Source organism: Stegodyphus dumicola, chromosome X1 (assembly GCF_044657685.1).
Source record: "Stegodyphus dumicola isolate Sdum_Otavi_A_Nest chromosome X1, ASM4465768v1".
In the NCBI taxonomy this organism is placed as follows: Eukaryota; Metazoa; Arthropoda; class Arachnida; order Araneae; family Eresidae; genus Stegodyphus; species Stegodyphus dumicola.
Window position 1 is genome coordinate 235,842,224 of NC_140780.1, and position 18,233 is coordinate 235,860,456.

The 18,233-nt window shown below is 30.5% G+C and overlaps 1 protein-coding gene across 1 annotated transcript; it reads left to right on the top strand.

The window, feature by feature from the left end:
- Nucleotides 1-8,543: 8,543 nt before the first annotated feature.
- Nucleotides 8,544-10,222, top strand: LOC146993446 (heterochromatin-stabilizing protein CFDP1-like). Its single transcript, XM_085807176.1, has one exon. The coding sequence runs from the start codon at nucleotides 8,768-8,770 to the stop codon at nucleotides 9,587-9,589; it is 822 nt and encodes a 273-aa protein (XP_085663302.1). The 5' UTR covers nucleotides 8,544-8,767; the 3' UTR covers nucleotides 9,590-10,222.
- Nucleotides 10,223-18,233: the final 8,011 nt, after the last annotated feature.

Sequence of the window (18,233 nt, forward strand, 5' to 3'; positions counted from 1 at the left end):
GACAGAGTTCTTTGCGAACAATGAAAACTGAACAGTTAAATATTAAAATTCTTTCCGTGAAAACATTCACGTTCAGCTTCCGAGCCATCACTAGGCAGAAGAGACATTTTTCGAATATTATGATAGTGCTTCTGAGAACAAAATAAGAGAAATTCCTGTCATAAAAATAAATATTTTGGGTGCTAGTTTCCCTAAGAAAGGTCCTCCATGGAAGCATCCCTTCCCTTAGGCAGATAGTCCATATGAAGTTAACCTAACCTGAAAGTAATAATTTTATTATGGATTGATTTGAAGACATCTTTAACAAACTTAAAAAAAAAAAAAAAAAAAAAAAAAAAAAAAAACCTACAAATTTCAGAATTTTTTTCTCTAATAACCATAATCATATTTATTTAGTTTTGGAATAATTATTTGAGTATTTTCCATTCATATATAACTTTAATGCTCATGTAGATTACAAAAAAATATTTTCCTAAATTTTAAAATGTTCTATGGGAATCAAAGCTATTACATTTAAAGAGGTTTGCTAGTTTAATTGAGAATGATGAAATGTGTGCTAGCTACCTAACAGAAGGAATATCTTCACTGAGAACTAACGGATTAGGATTATTTGGATTATGTAAAAGTATTTTACAGATATCTGCCTTAAGGAGGAATGCCTCATGACCAACAATAGAAACTTCCACAGAAGCTCTAGGGTTATATCAGAATCTCCTTCTAAACAAACCTTCCAACTTCATGATTGAAATTCTTCGTTGCATAATATAGTAAAATTAACTTTCTTACATCAGATTTCAACCGCTTTATATACCTATTATGCAGTCATTTTATTTCTATCGTTATATTATTTATGCCCCATTTTAGAGAATTTTAAAAATGCAAATTAAAAAAAAAATAATAATGAAATAGTGGCAATACATGTTTACTGACTTTCGTAAATGTTTCTCTTATGTAGTGTGATTAATTGAGTATGACGTACTTCTTCATTTATGCTTTCATCACCTATAAATTTAGATTTTAGAAATATTAAATGTTTAAACATTATTTGTAATAAGATGTTCTTAAACGAGTTTTGTAGTTCTTAAACAAGTTTTGTGATTTCATAAAGTAAGAAAATTGCACAAATCAAAAATAAATTTTTATTTTACTAAAAAATCATATAGTATATCATATAGTAATCATCTATAAAAATTTCATATAGTATTTTAACACTTGAAAAATAAGGAAATGTAAGAACTCAATAACAAGTTTTAAAGTACATAATAAATTACGAAAAGGGAAAAAAGAAAATTATCTTGCAGTTTCAGATACAAAAATTTTATCATAAAATGTTTTTACTTGATTTTCAGCTACACCGCATACTAATAATAGTAGCAAGTAATAAATTTCTTCAGTTTCATTTTCAAATAAACTGACTTAAATCAAACATCTGAATGTTAGACACATAATTTGAAAAGATTCTCTCTTTTTTTTTTTTTTTTTTTTTGGCATATAACCATAACTTGATTTTTAATGCTGAGAACAAGCATAAAAGATCTAAATTATATATCCTAACTTGTTATACGATTACACTTAGATAAAGCAAACTTTGTAATACTAAAGACATAGTTTTTAAGGTTTGAAATAATTTTCAAAGCAAAAACTTCAAACATCCAACTTCTAACACAAATGCGAAACACTTTATATTAGCTCTACATACAAGAGTAATAAATAATTACCTAGGTTTGAAATATTTTTTCATGAATATAAATAAACAGGTATTTAATGTTCTGATGTCATTTTCAGAAACAACATGCATGAATAGATTCACATAAACTCTACATTAAATAATAGCTACATTATTTGAAAGAGTATTAATGCTATTAGTCAATATCCAAAACACTTTTTTCAAAATTAGAAAAACTCCATATATTAGAATCAAACTTGTGATTAAATTCACATCAATTATGCATTTGGACATGGTAGATACAATCTGAAAAGTGAATAACCGCAGCCTTGTGTCAAATGATATAAAAAACCCTTTACATTCAAATTTTGTCAGAATCATACAACATTTTTTATAATAATTCTATTTACATCAGAGTTCCATTATTACCTACATTTGAAATTACCAACATATTTATAAATAAGGAGGATAACAGTTTTCTGATTTTATTCTCAGAAACATAATGTGCATGAATAGACTCATATACGCCGAATCTTGAACACACTAATTTAAAGAACCTTAATGCCATTAACTAATTTCCAAAAAAATTTCTTCAATACAGCAAAAAATCATGAAACACTCAGATCAAAGCAGAATCAAATTTGTGATTGAATTCACATAAATCATGCATTTGAACATGGCACATACAATTTGAAAAGAAACAACATTGTTTCGACTGCTATAAAGGCCCTTATATCCAGATTTTACTCGAATCATGAAACATTTTTCAGAAGTTATTATTACTTGTATTAGAAATATACCTTCATGAATATAAATAAGCAAGCAATCTTTTTTTTTTTTTTTTACTTCACTCTAAGAAACATCATGTAAATAAATAAATTTTTATTAACAAACATTTTAAACTATAAATATACTACTTTGAGGGATTTTTAATTCTATAAAGTTATAACAAAAACACTCTTTTTCAGTAGCGAAAAGCATTTTAAACACCACGATTTTACAATAATTATATATATGATTAAGTTGACATTAACTAATTATTTTAAATTAGACATAAACTTTTGAAAAGGGCCTTATGACTTAAGTAAATAATTGCAGTATGTATTTTTATAGATACAAAGGACTTAAATAACTAGATTTTCATTTAAAAATACGGTACAATTCCGTTATAGGGACCGCAAAAAATCACCAAAACTATTGTTGATGCCAAAATAATTATGGTAACCTTAACTCAAGAAAAGCATAATAATAAAAAATAACTATCTAAGATTATTATTTTAATTTAGATGAAAGTTTACTTTCATATAACTTTATTATTATAATTTAATATAAACAAACGGCTAATTGTAACTGTAAGAAAGCATTATTGTAACTATCTAAGATTATTAATTTAAGTTGATGGAAGGTTAACTTCATATATTACACTTTTGGTTAATTTAATTTATTAAAAAAAAGCGTTAAAAATAAGTGAAATTAAACGGGAGGCATAAAATTTTTAAGCTCCTGCAACATCGCAGAAAAAATTGCAGTTTTTTTTTTGTTTTTTGTGCAAATGACTATACATAAACTCAGACAAATAAGAATTGAAATGTGCCCCGATGCTGTTTATTATGCCATTTAGCACTGCCCGACAGTCGCTGTATTGTTTGCGTATGGTCCCCGTTTCGGGGTCCACAAAATTCTAGTTGTGGTTGACAGTAAAATGTTCAATGCCGACATATCGCAGTTCATCCAACTTATATGATTTCTAGCAGTCAGTACACATAATGCTTCCTTCTGTGACATTTTCCTTTATGATGTTCGAACATCAGTGGCCGAGCGATAAAGTCGCTGAACACTGGTAGTTCGGTCTGAGGTTTGAATCCCGCAAACGGGCTGGCTGTATGGACAATTTAATGGTTTTCTCTATGTGTAACGTGTATACAAGCCAGTTTCCCTTAGAAAGTCCTCCACGTAGGCCTCTCTTCCCTTAGGGAGATAGCCCTTGAGGCTTTGCTCTAATCACATAAACCAAACCAAACCTTTATGATGTTCCATAAGGTTTTCACCGATCGATCTGGAATAGCGACTAAAACATTCTTTTGATTCTCTGCACAATCCACCGAAAACCCATTGTGGCAGAAGAAGACGTCCAATGTTATTCTTGCTTCTACTGAAAAGGCTTTTGTCTGCTTCATAATTTTTTCCACATCTGCCGAATTTCAACTTAGGCTGAGAAATTAAAGCTATGGCACACACCTCACGCATATCTTCCAGTCTACAGTTGTATTGTGGTTCATCTTCAGTTGGAGTTCACAAAATTCAATAGATGTCATCTCCTGATACCAAAAATAGGTGAGCCTGCCTATCAGTTATAAGGAAGGGGATTTTCGTTCCTTCGATCCAATATCTGACTTCTTAATCCTTTCTTCAGAATACAGGTTCATTCCTGCACCTCCATTTCGCTATTGAGTTACCGCTAAAGCATAATTTCATCTCGTGGTTTTTCGGTCATAATATTCTATAATGAATGATGTCTTTTCTTTGGAAAAATTATATTGCAGACATTTTGTCATTGGGCAATTCCCAAATTGTTAGATCCATATCATTATCAAAAAAGAATAAAAAAAAATAAACCAGTATTCCAATGGCGACTTACAAATATCCCCCCCCAATGGCGGGCCTTCGGCTTGGCCACAACTAAGGCCAGGTGGTGGTCACTTTATTATGGAGGCACCTAATAAACCAATAGGGGTGTGCGGAAAAATCTATGAAGGAACCAGCAGTTATAACCATGCCTTCAACAGAATTCGAGCCTAGGCCTTGTCGTATCGCAGTCAGCTTCCTTAATCAATATATCGTGTGGGCGATGACTTACAAATATAGAACTATTTAAATTTACGTGGTGTGAAATCGACGCTTTCGTTAGATTTTGCGCATATATTTTTGCTGCAATTTGCTACGGCCCCTATAATGGAATAATACCACAAAATAGTACTTTTATTTGAATCGTGATGTTTTATACGATAAATAACACCAAGATTGAAAAATTCTTAAGCATACAAGTCTTGCACAATGAAAATATTTAAATTACCTTTGCAAACCTAACTTAACATACTATGTCACTTTATGTTTCTCTTTATATAAGTAATGTATAATTTTCATTATTTATAATATAATAAATTATGTTGATTTAGGGCCACTTTAACCCTGCAAGAAGTATAAATGTATACTTAAAACAAACAGTTTAAGAAATTGTGATTTTAAACATAGCATTAAGAAAATATCATCCAAATATAAAAAAAGTTGCTTTTTACTGATTCTTGAATTTTTTCAGTTTCGTTTCCTCATTTCTTTCAAGTGAATTTGAAGGAATGTTTTGTACATAATTGTTCAAACATATATTTAGAAATCCTAACGACACTCATGTTTATTATCTTGTACAGCAAATTACATTCACAGCATCTTTTATTAACACGTACATACTATATTACAAAAATAACTGAGATGAGCCTCAGTTATTTTTGTAAGAAGCTGATGGTGTAGATGAAATGCTTTTCCTACTTTTCAGATATAATAGTCTGGAAAAGTAAATATGCAACTGATATCAATGACACCATATTTTCTGCTGGGTCTTTGAAACCTCCCAAATTTTACAGTATCAATATATACATAATTTGTTTCCACTAATGTTCCATTTTTTCCGCCAAGATGCAGAAATCTATGCAAGCACTTTAGTTAGTTTCAATATTACTTGCACAATAAACAGCAATTGTATGTGAAAACTTCTGCAACAGTGTCTGAAACTGCAACCAATTTCACCGACCATTGGAAATAATTTCATTGATTAATACTTTTATGAACTTCTTTTACATCTGAAACTTCTGTAATAAACTGTTTTAGAGAGATGTATCGATAGGAATTGGAATGAAGCTGAAGAATAGACTTCAATTAAATTTTTTTTCTTTTATATTCCAGGATTTGCTGTACTGAAATATAGTAAAACTGCCTGCAGACATCTGATGAAAATCTGTACTCAAATTTGTGAGTTTGAAATTTATACGTAAAAATTAATTTTGACCTAATTACTAAAAGTTCTTAATTCTATCGATGATAGCATATATAGTGTGAAAAAGAGCAAAAAATATTTCCTTGGGTGGGTTTTCATCCGCAGAGAACCCGTTGGCGCCGTTGCATTTTTATTCGCCAAGCTCGCGGTTCAGCGACGATGAGCCGAGCCGTAAACGTGATTTTTAGTGCATGTAAATTGAAGTTAGCAAACAAAACAATATATTAAGCATATAGTAGTAAAAATTCACACATAATAAGCATGTAGATGTAAAACTAACCGGTTAAACGTGATTACAAAAATTAATTTTTATTAAATTCAAGTTAGCACAGAAAAAAATATATTATTAAGACAATACATAAACATTTAGAACGGAAATAAAAATTCATTTGAAAAATATAAATTAGTATTAATATACTGAAATTAACCGGTTAAAGGTGATATACGAAAAAAATTTGTCATAAATTCCAGTTAACACAGAAAACAATATATTCCTTACACCAGCAGTTGTTTGCTAATTTTGATGACCATGGTGATGCATCAAACTATTCTGTCATCTTAGATAATCAATAATATTTTTTTATTTCAATTTAATCATCTATTTATGTCACACCTGCCATCATCTGAAAGGTTATTGTTAGAGAAGCATTAACAATATATTATCTTGTTAAAATTTTATGCCATAAAAATTGATTTATTCTCATAATTTTAGATGACAATAACCAATAATAAAAATAAAAGCATTACTTAATTATTTAAAATGTACATGCGCATTTTTGCGGTCTACGAAAACAAATTATTTTAGACGTTGGAAACCTCGTGGTTCTTAGAGCTGTTAATAATTAAGAACACAACGTGAACAGCCATGTTACAAATTAGCATTCACCCCTTCTTTCATCCCGAAAGGAGAACCAGCATCTATCTACGAAAATATTTCTATCTATTCGTTGTTAAAAAATTCAGAAACAATAATAATAAATAAGAGAAGAATAATATAAGTCTGCAAATGCAAACGACGACATTGATAATTCAACAAAATAAACGCTAGAGGAATGGTTGCAAACTTCGAACAAGCAAATAGAATAAATCCGATGGGTTACCAGGTTTGAAATATTATCGCCAAAACCGGGTTCTCTGCGGAAGTGCTTCCCCTTGGGTAAACATTTGAAAAGACTTTTTATATTATCGTTGTTATTAATCTCACTGATAACACCTACGCTAATTCAAATGAAACGCGAAACGCTGGCGAGAAATTACAATATGTTTACCATCATTTGTTGGCGATAAAAAGAAACGGCGCATGCGCAGTTCGTTCAAAAGATTTTCTCATAGGAAGCCGTTCACAGCCATCCCTGTTTTGAGTCAGTGCAAGCCATAAGTTCTGTTTATGTTACTTCTCGCCCTTCAGCGCATGCTCAAGAATTACCATCCAGGCGAAACTAGTCGATTTGTCCATGACGTCAAAAATTCGAAAAGTGGGGTAGGGTTTGGAAATACGCCACCGGCCTTACCTTCATTGTCTGGCTAGTATGCTTTATAACAGGTCTATGGAGAAAATTAATAACTCAAATTATCAATTTCAGTTTCAGGAACCTTTTATATTACTTTTAGGTCTTCCCATTGCTTAAAAACTACCTTATTGTCATCTAACTGATTTTCTTCATTAATTTGTGTACACATTCTTTGATGCCTTTTAAAAGTCATACACTTATTGTTAGGTAACAGAATTTCAGATTTAAAGGGTAGACAATTCATATCGGCCATCAGGAAGAACATTTAAATTCTCTTTAAATTGCTTAACGGTGCCAGATTGAGCAAGTTTACGATTAACATCTTCAGTTGGATCTGTTATGCCAATGGCATCCAAATTCCAGAGTTCGGTTACGCTAAGTTTAGCACAATGCAACGAAACTACATTATTGCACAAATTATTTTCTAGTAATGCTGGAATAGTAGCTGAAGTAGGTTCTTTAGATAAGCTGTTTACTTTACCAATCACAGTGTATCCGAATTTAGCCAGATTTACTATGTTGCAACTCTCAGGGCTACAACGTGCAGGTTACAAATTAAATACTCACAGCAGAGATTAATAATATAAAGATTTTAATATGGATATCTCACACAAGCGGAAAACGTTACATTACTCTAACAAGTGCATACATATAATTGAGTGAAAATGGAATTTCGCAGCTTAATTCGCAGTTAAAGAAAAAAAAAATAAATAAATAAAAATAAAAATAATAAAAAATAGTCCAACTAAATGCGGCGCTCCTTCTGTCGACTTCGCCCAGCCGTTATGTAATCGTACAGTAGTAGGCCTACAGTAGGCTTTGTGAATATGCTTGTAGCTCAGGCATTATCTCAATTGTTTAAACAGTTCACGTATAAAGAATAGTATCTGATGCCAGAAATATTAGTTAATTTTCTTTTAAAGTATGTCTTGCCTGTTCTTACAATGTGGTTAGGTAATTTTGGCTACTTTTCCGCATCAACAGTTTTTGGAAATTAATGTCTCTTGAATGCAAATTTTTCCCTTTTGATTGCTTAAAACTTACTTTTTTTTAAATCACTTTATTCATTATACCTATTATGCTCTTTAAGATACATTTATTTCAGTTTATTTTAAAATTATCTTCCACTCAATTACTATGGCTTTTGGCAATGTATGATTTATTCGCTTTGAGTTTTTTAAATTGTTAAGTGATAATAGGCCAAATACGGTAACCTGCTAAAATTAAAACATGCAACCATTGGCGTTGCAGAATTAAAAGATTTGAGTTGAAACGGAGACGGATGTATTTTTGGCGCGTATTTATTACTGAAATATTAGTGGCAACGTTTCTTATAGCAGTTGGAAGCATTTGTATCGTGCTTTAAGTGGTTAATTTTGTAGTGCTTTAAGGTAATTTATACGTTAAAATAAATGCATCCAAATATCCTGGACTATTAAATATCGAAACTCTAATTGCAAACGTTTCATTATTTTTCAAAAATTGAAGTGATTATCAGAGTTACGGTGTTTGTTACAAAAGTGTCTTTACTTTCGGTTCGCTATGGCGTCGTTATTTGAACTCAACGCTGATTCTTCGGATAGTGAGGATGATTGTGATTATGTACCTGAAAATGTAGATGATTTGAGTGATGTGTCTGAAGATGAAGGACGATTTTCTGGAGAAGAGTCACCAATAAAACGAAAGAAAAAAGTACGTAAGCCTCGCAAAAAAATTGAGGATCCAAAGTTTCATGATTCAGAAGTTGATGATTCAAAAGTTGATAGCGCCCATGAATCTCCCAATTCACCTATTGTAGAAAAAAAGCGAGCTGAGGAAGTCTGGAACAGCTTTCTTAAAGAAGTTGGTGAAAATAAGAAAGAAAATAAACCAAATGAAAAAACAAATGAATTTGAAGGGACAGTATCCGTTGTTAAATCATCTGATTCTTCGGGAAGTAAGATTGGTAAAACGACGACAGTTGCTGAAGTTTATGATTTTGCTGGCGAAACTGTCACTATAACTAAAGAAGTAAATGATAATGGTAAAAGGGTTGTGAAATCAGAGGAAAGTTCTACCTGTGTTGATTCCGGGAAAAAAGATTGTATTGATAATCAAGCTTCAGTTAATGTTAACAAAAGACGCGGAGGCATCCAATCGATTATTGGAAGCATTGTTAATAAGAAAGGAAAAATGACTACACTTGAAAAAAGTTTGCTGGACTGGAAAACTTTTAAACAAGAGGAAGGTCTTGAAGAAGATTTAGAGCAATTTAATAGAGGCAGAGGTGGGTATTTGGAAAAGCAGAAATTTTTACAAAGAAGTGATTTACGTCGCTTTGAACTTGAAAAAAATGCGAGGTTATCAAAATATAGGAAAAAGTAGGCGGTTTTTTATAATGACTGTGTAAAAACTCCCATTATTATTATTATTTTTTTTGTGCGGAATTTTGCACAACTCAAGTATTTTCTGACTTCTTTTATTATCTAAATCTGAGTGTCATTTTCATTATTTCATCTTTTTGTAATATGCAAATATTATGTATCTTGAAAATTTCAAAGTGCAAGAATTTAATAACCAATGTAATTTTTCCAATGTCAGTGGTAAAATTATGAAATGATAATTAGCTTAATTGTCCTTTGAAGTGAATGTTAAACTAGGAAATTTGCTGCTTATTAAGGGCTTATTTGATATAAAGTTTTGTTCTGATATGTAGCAGCTAATTAAAAATTGTTTTCCTTATTGAGCCCTTCCATGTTATCGTAAAAGAATTGTTTATTTTATCTCTTATTTTACTTAATGTTGAATATTTTTGAATAAAATTCACAAACTAAAAGTATTTTCCTTTTTATGAAATGTGCAGTGCATTTAATTATTTCATATGATTTTAAACGAAATCTTTATTTTGTATTTTTTGTTAAAGATGAGTGATAAAAGATTTGAAGAATGACTTTCATTAAGTAGTTTCTCATCCTCCTCATCTGATCCCTCCAATAAATAAAAAATTTCTTAAAAGGTCTTGAGAGTTTCTCAAATCAATTTTTTTTTCTAATTTTGACATTTTGAAGCCTGAATTTTATTTTGACCTAAATCAAATAAATATTTACCATGTTATGAAAATATCTTTGTCAAATTTTGTAATTAGCAATATTTTAAATTATTAAAGAATTTGCCTATTCATGACATGATCAGGTGCAATGTTTGCTTGAAAAGCCAGATCCCAAAGACATGCTCAATTTTATAGGTAATCTTAAGATATTTCATTATATGAAACAGTTAACTAAATATGACTCAGTATTAAAAAAATCACGGAAAACTTGTAAAATTGCAGTGTAATCAGTCACAGTGAGCCTATTGCATCATTTCGTGTGTTAACTGAAAATGAATTATATTTACTGATTGACCTTACAATTGCCAGCAACACTAGAAGATGGGAAGCTAACTGGATGGAGGAGTCCGAGCTAATGAAAGTGCTGGTGGTGTGCCTAGCAGATCAAATGTGCCGGATGGAGTGTTAACTGAAATGGTTTCTTCCTCTGGACTAACTGTGTTATATTATCACTATTTTGTTTTGCCTCTTGGGCTGAATGATAACAACCGCTGCCTGTAGCTTTTAAAATTTCCTTATTGTTTTCAACAGTTTGAATATGCTGTGCTTTAAAGTTGTTGCAGCTTTAATTTTGAGAAAATGGCTGTTTAGATGATCAGATTTTCATTTCATAATTGAAAGCTCGGCAATTTTCACAATGGATGTGCATATTTATCTGATTGGATATCAAAATTCACTCATGCATGAAAGTTGGAGATGGGTATTTTTCTGCTATTTTACACTGGTAAGTAGACACCCATTTTTATTCAATAAATCTGTTTTTAAATTAAAACTGCATGTTGCTGAAATTCTCGTTCTTTACATTTATTTAACAAAGCAGACATATTGATTAATTTATTTAAATTTTAGTGTTTTTTGGGTTGGAATAAATTTAATAGGGAAGTGGATTTATATGTATGTGTTGAGATTAGTTTTATGTTTTTTAAATGGCATCTAAAATTTCAGATTTTGAGCCTGTTAACGGCCTAGTGTAAAAATTGCTAAACTCTGGTAATTCAAATAGTTAGATCGGTTGTATGTGTTTGTTATTATATTCCTCTTGTGTAAGATGAATATGAGCCTGTAGAATTTTTTTCTGTAATTGTCCACTTCTGTAATGTATATGAGCCAGTTTTCTTTATATTATTTTAGGTGAAGGCACCCCTATCCTTAGGCAGAGCCCATGAAATTTTGGCATTTCTATAAACCCTCTGAGAGCATTATGACTAATCTTAGGCAGTCAAGATGGCTTAAATCAAAAGCTGTACGGACGCTTCTAGGCAGTCAAGGGGAATATGTTAAAAAGCATTATTGATAATTTTAAGACGGTCAGTGCCAATGACCGCCCTAAAGCGGATGTGCAGATGTCTCAGTACCCCCCCCCCTTATTCATGGAACCCTGGAGATCTCTAAATGACAACCCTCACTAGGAGTCTAAGAGGGTCGCTATTCCTCGTTTAGAAAGCTGTCTTTGATTACCAAAAAAGTGCTTTGACATGCAGTGGCGGCAGTGGCTTATTAACAACAAACTGACGCGAACGTTCGTCGCTAAATAAATAAGTTACATGTAATGTTTTTCCAATACTGTTTTTAAATAGATAGCATTTTATTAAAATATCATTAGTTCTTAAATTAAATGTTCAGAAATATGCAAAATTCTCTTGAATTCAATTAAAAGTAGCATTTGAAAAAATTTACAGGAACAGCTTTAGTATTCTTCTTTTGGCGATTTTTTTATTATTTGACAACAAACTTCGGTCGCCAAGGTAGACCCGGTTTTGAAGATCGGAAAAAAATGGCGAATTGTCAACAAAACCCGATCTAGACTAAATAACTGATAATAGACTAAAAAATAAGCTCTTAATCAGAATAAACAGTCTTTCTCTAATTTTCAGTATTTCTAGTACTGCTATGAAAAATTCTTGAAACACTACTGTAAATGAATTTATGACAATTATGTTATGAGTAATGAAATTTACAAAATGTTAATATTTTTAATTACAAAATATAATGTATTAAACATTAATATTTTAAGTAGTTAGTTCATATTTATATTTTATTATATTAGTACTTAGCTAATATTTTAAATTTACAAAAGGTTAATTTTTATGTTTATGAATAATGAAATTTACAAAAGGTTAATAAATGCATTTCAAACTAGTACTTTAGTTTCTTAACTTAAATTAAAACTTTAGTTTCTTAGATTCTGTTATTAAAAGAAAATAAAAAAATATTTCAAAGTGAAGGAAATCAAATTCAATTATAATGGGCAAGTTTTGTACCAGTGTTAGAAATATTTTTCATGATTAAATATTGTATATGGTAAAAATATTAAGAAGTGTGCATTTTTTAATCCCTCAATTTATTACAAGTAATTTATGATTATAATTTAAAAGCTAAAATTAAATTATCATAATGAGTAAATTTTGTACCAATGGTAATAATACAACAATCATCGTAAATGATGATTTCTGTGAAAAATTCGAACAGTCATTGGAATCCACTAGTGGTGGAGTGATAGCCACTAAACAGTGGTAGTTCAGGCTGGCTATATGGGAGTTTTAGTAGTTTTCCGTAGATGTAATGTGAATCTGAGCCAGTTTCTCTTAAAAAGTACTTTATGAAGGCATCCTTCTTCTGCTAGCCAGCATATGTATTTATTTTCTATTCATAATTCTCTCTTATTTTCTTATTTCTTAATTCTAAATCTTACTTCTGAAGAGAAGAAGTGTTGCATCTATAGGTTGAAAAATATGGTCAATATGTTTGCAAAATCTTGTCAGTTTTGGAAAGCATTTAAATAAACTAAATACAAAAATGCATTACACTATTTCATGTACTGAATAATTAATCAGGGAACAAAGTATATTGTAACGTTCCTTTATTTTGTAACCAGAGTTATTTTATGCTTGGGATCTTTACTGTCAATTTCCTCCATCCGTTTTCTCACCAGAATCCAAATGAAGTTTTTATTTTGTAAAACAAACCGTGTTTTGCCTTTTGAGGCCATATTAATAGGTTGCTAGATAAGAAAAGATTTGTAGTCTTCAGCCTTGCATTATAATTGCTGATAGTTGAATTCCATGCCAGTTAAGTTTTTAACCAACTTTGCATTAAATTGATTTGTGCAGCCTTTGGGCTACAAATTTATTTGAATTTAAATTTTACATTTGAACTTAATTGTTATCATAAGTTATCTTGCCACAAGTGGTTGACTGAGTCGTAAGCACAAAGTGTGCCTTCTGTTCTGTACATCTAAACTTTATAATAGAATAAAAGTATATCTTAACTTAATAAGAATATATCTAAACTTTACGATAATTTAAAGATATTGAAATCAGTATCTAAGTGCTTGCCATGTAGTCAAATTTTTATATATAAATTGTACTCTTACTTTTATTATAGAGTTTTTATTACAAAAAATTCAGATTTCTGTTAGATAAAATGTTTAAGTAATGTAGAAAATTTGCATAAAATTTAAAATAAAAAGTCGACTGTTATGTCAACATACTATTAATAAAAGTAATAATACTCAGTGAAGGTTATTCATATACAGCTGTTAGGTTGTAAGATATATAAAATTTGAGAACTCTAAATTATAAGCAATATATTCCATAATCTAAGCAACATTATATTTTTTATAGTCAGAGAAATTATGAAAATGTTATAAAAGCAATAATGAAACCTGATTTTGGTCTTGATTTGAACCTATGAATTCATGCAATTACACATCCCTGAATTCATGCAATTACACATCCCTAATATGAGGTAAATAAGTATTTTTAGACCATGGTAATTTTGATCTCCTTAGCAAAGGAAACACCAAGAGTTTACCTCATGCTACTGAAAATGTGTTTTTTTTTCCTTGGGATGTGGTGGAGTTTATAATAATATGCAGAGTTGACATATGAGAAAATGTCAAGACTCATGTGATGTAATATTAAAAGCACCAGTTTTAACTATCAAAAAGTTGGCTTTTTAAAAAATATTTTAAATGTTGTGCTTTCCTAACACAAAAGTAACTTTAAGAAAAACACACAATTTATCTCTCCTGCCATCAAAGCTCTGATACCTATCAAATTCGTTAAAGTTACGTGGACAGAAATGGCGACATGTTTGAAGCTCAGTATTTAGGGTTACCAAGGTTATCATAATTTTTCATTTATCGCTCCAAAATTCACGAACACTGTTTCACACAACACAGAATAGAGCCAAATACAAAATTTCCAGATTTTTTCCCGATTTCTCCCCTTTTCCGATTAAAGAACCGTAATTCGTCCATTAATATCACATGACATATCCCATGATCTCTCATTTCCCTCACACAAAATAATGCGTAATCGGAACTGATTACTGCTCACATTATTATCAAAGTGCCAGGTAGTAACCTTTATCGCCTCCAAAATGTCGCCAAACTACCAGTTACCATATTGTAAAGATCAACCGTCTTTTTTCCCCATAAAAATGATATTGAATCATTATATGTATACTAAAAATATATTGGTCTATTATATGCATCTATTGTATTTATTATACACATGATAGCACTAATCATCAAATGCAATTTTGAGAATATCAACAAGCAAAGCACTTAAAAATGAAAAAAAGACACTTGTTATAGAACTATTAATATTCTGTATGTATTATAGAAAATACATGCAATGAATAATACCATGACCAAACATTTCAAAAGAAAAAAAAAAGCAGATTAAGTATTACCTACCTCAGTACTTGAGAAAGCAATTGTGGCATATAACATGCAGTTAACTTTTGATTACATGATATTACAAGCATTTTCTTTAGTTTTGTCCTACAAGTGGTTTAAACAACTCAATACTGGTAGTTTAATCTCAGCTCAAATCCTGGTGAACAAGCTGGCTGTGCAGTTTTTATTTTTTTGCATGTGTTTTGTGAATACGAACCAGTTTTCCCTATAAAGTTCTTCATAAAAGCATTCTTCTTCAGGCTGATAACCAATGTGCTTAGCCATATTCAAATAGCCTAATCTAATCTTACCTTTTCTTTAGATTCTATATTCACATGTTATATCTTTATCTGTTAAGATTTGTTCATAACAGGATCACCAGGCTTCTACCAATCTGGCAGGAGCATACTCAAAATCTAACATGTCAAAACCATGTGATTTATAACAAAATCGATCATGTTATCCTTGCAAACCTTTATAAATGTTCCAAATTTTCTTAATAATCATATTATTTAGAAATGTGTTTATTGTTGTTTTTATATGAACAAAAGCATTTAAATATATCAATTTTAAAAATAATGGAAGTGTTCTTTTAATCAATTTTGCTTTTCTAATGCTGTTTTTAATTAATAACTTTATATCTGAGCCAAAAATTCAAGAATAAGTCTATTAATTAATTACATTGTATGAACTTCAACATCTTTGAATATGAAACACCGAACTAACACTTTGAATGTCAAGCATTCTATATGAAAACGCCGAGTCCATTCCAATCTAATAGAAGAATAAATTATACTTACGAATTCACAGTATGAGCTTCTCTGTATTATATTACACAAAGATTAGAAACCAAGTCTCCACATGGGAAATCTTACACTGATATGATGGTCTTGTATTGAAACAGAATTGTAGCAACATAGATGATATGAATTACATTATGCCAAAGAATTATTTCATCCTAAATAAATTATAACATTTAGTTTAACCAAAGACTCACAAAACAAAATTTCAGATTTGGGTTAATCTTTTGATTATGGTAACTTGGTGATTTTTTGGCTAAAATTTGGCGACCAACCCTGCTACAGCAACCTGCTAGTTTTTGTTCGGACGCCATTTTGTTTTTAAGAAGTAAAGGCATGTTTTTTTTTTTACTCAACATTTCCAACAATCTTGTAGCCGAATTATGCTTATGCTAGAACTTTTATGGAATAAAAGTGCTTAATCATGACGAAGATTAGGTGCGAAATTGGGACAAAGGGCAGAATCGCCCACTGCTTGCCGTGTTTTTACGAATTGCACATACACGGTATCATCCATGTACACGTCGACCTATTTTCACTTAAAAAACATCCTAGAATTGCACAAAAATGGCATTGTGCACACTCTTGACTATCCATGTACACTGCTAAAGTCCTAGCTAGTAACCTTTATCGCCTTACCAAAATGTCGCAAAACTACCTGTTACCATATTCCAAAGATTAGCCCACATTTGTTGTAAAATTGGTGTCATGTTTTTCCCTATGCTATAATAACTCCACACATTATCTACATATTTTCTTGTCAGTCAAGAAGATTGATGGAAATATAGTCCTTTCAAAAATTATTGTAACAGATATTTTAGTTACATGATCAACAGAAACTATAGAGATATAGCATATAAAAAAACCTTGAAAAATTATTTGTGGAAATTTGGGAGGAACAGATGCTATTTATTTGGTTAGATAATCAACAGATAAAAGTGGTTTATTAAGGATTTCTCAGTGTTATATGAAACCACCGAGAATTTATGAGTACGTTTTGATATCATGCTTATCCATTATTGGGGCTAATGTACATAGCTATCAGTTTTTGTTAGCCAAAAATGGCCGAAAGTAGAGTAAAAATATTAGGAGTTTGACGATAATCATCAATATACCATAATGTATTTGCATAGAAATATAATACCCAACAGCCAAAAATAAATTAAACTTATCAAATGAATTTTAGTATGCCATAATGGTTTCATGGGAAAATATAACATACCTATTAAACAACTACAATCATTATATACAACAGCCATTTCATTATAAAAAAGGCATAAATTATATTAATCAGATAAAATTTTTTGTAAGAGCTTCACTATCTGGTTATAATTCTTAAGCAAACAAGAAGCCATTTCCAGTACCATAATATAATTTTCATAAGAACTATCCCATTCCATCGCAGAATATTAAAAGCGTTTTGGTAGAAACAAGAAATTTTATGGTAATTTTTCAACCATATTCTAATATTCAGATTGTAAATTTTAAAATTTTATCATTTAAAAAGTACAATTTCATAGAATGCAAATTTTGGTACTTTTCCGTTTCACCAGCGCAAATCTCGCCAAGCAGACTTTATTAGTGACAACACACAGTATACACATAAAAATATAGACAAATATTAGTTCTAGGAATTTTTTATTTTAAAGGTATAAACATTTAAATGTCATTTAAAATTTTGTAAAAAAGCCAATAAATTTTCAAAAAGACATTAAGAATTTACTATGCTTTCATGGTAAAACATCCTGATTCGCTGGTTCACATCACGTGACCCAAAGTGATCTCATTTCACGTAAAGTACGCTACAAAAATTCAATTCTCTCAGTAATTATCTACATTAATTTCAAGTTAAATCTTAATTTGGAATACAAGTTTAAATGCAAGAATTATTTCAGTTTGTACGATTTCAATAGCTTAATCAGAAAGTATGTAAAACCACAGTGCTTTACTTTGCTAGTGCATACTGATTAGAATTAATGAATTTAACCTTTGACTTTGCCTTTTCTATATTTTTGCCATCGGGTGAGCGGTATGATAGCATCCTAATTCACTTACCGCCAGCGAAGACCACCAGCGGCCGAGCGGTAACGCCGCTGAACACTGGTAGTTTGGTCCGAGGTTCGAATCCTGCAAACAGGCTGGCTGCATGGGTGTTTTCGTGGTTTTCCCCATGTGTAACTTGTATACGAGCCAGTTTCCCTTATAAAGTCCTCCACAAAGGCATCCCTCCCTTAAGGCATATAGTCTCCAATTAAGTTCTTAGAATGAAGATCTTCATTTTTTTGAGATAAAATGTTTGTCATTTTTTTATTATTAATTTCTTAAAAATAAAGTTTCACTACATTTAAAAAATATTTTATATAATTTTGTTACAAATAGATTATAGATCTTTTTATTAAAGTCTCATTCAGAAAGTTTACTTTTAATTAATGGATA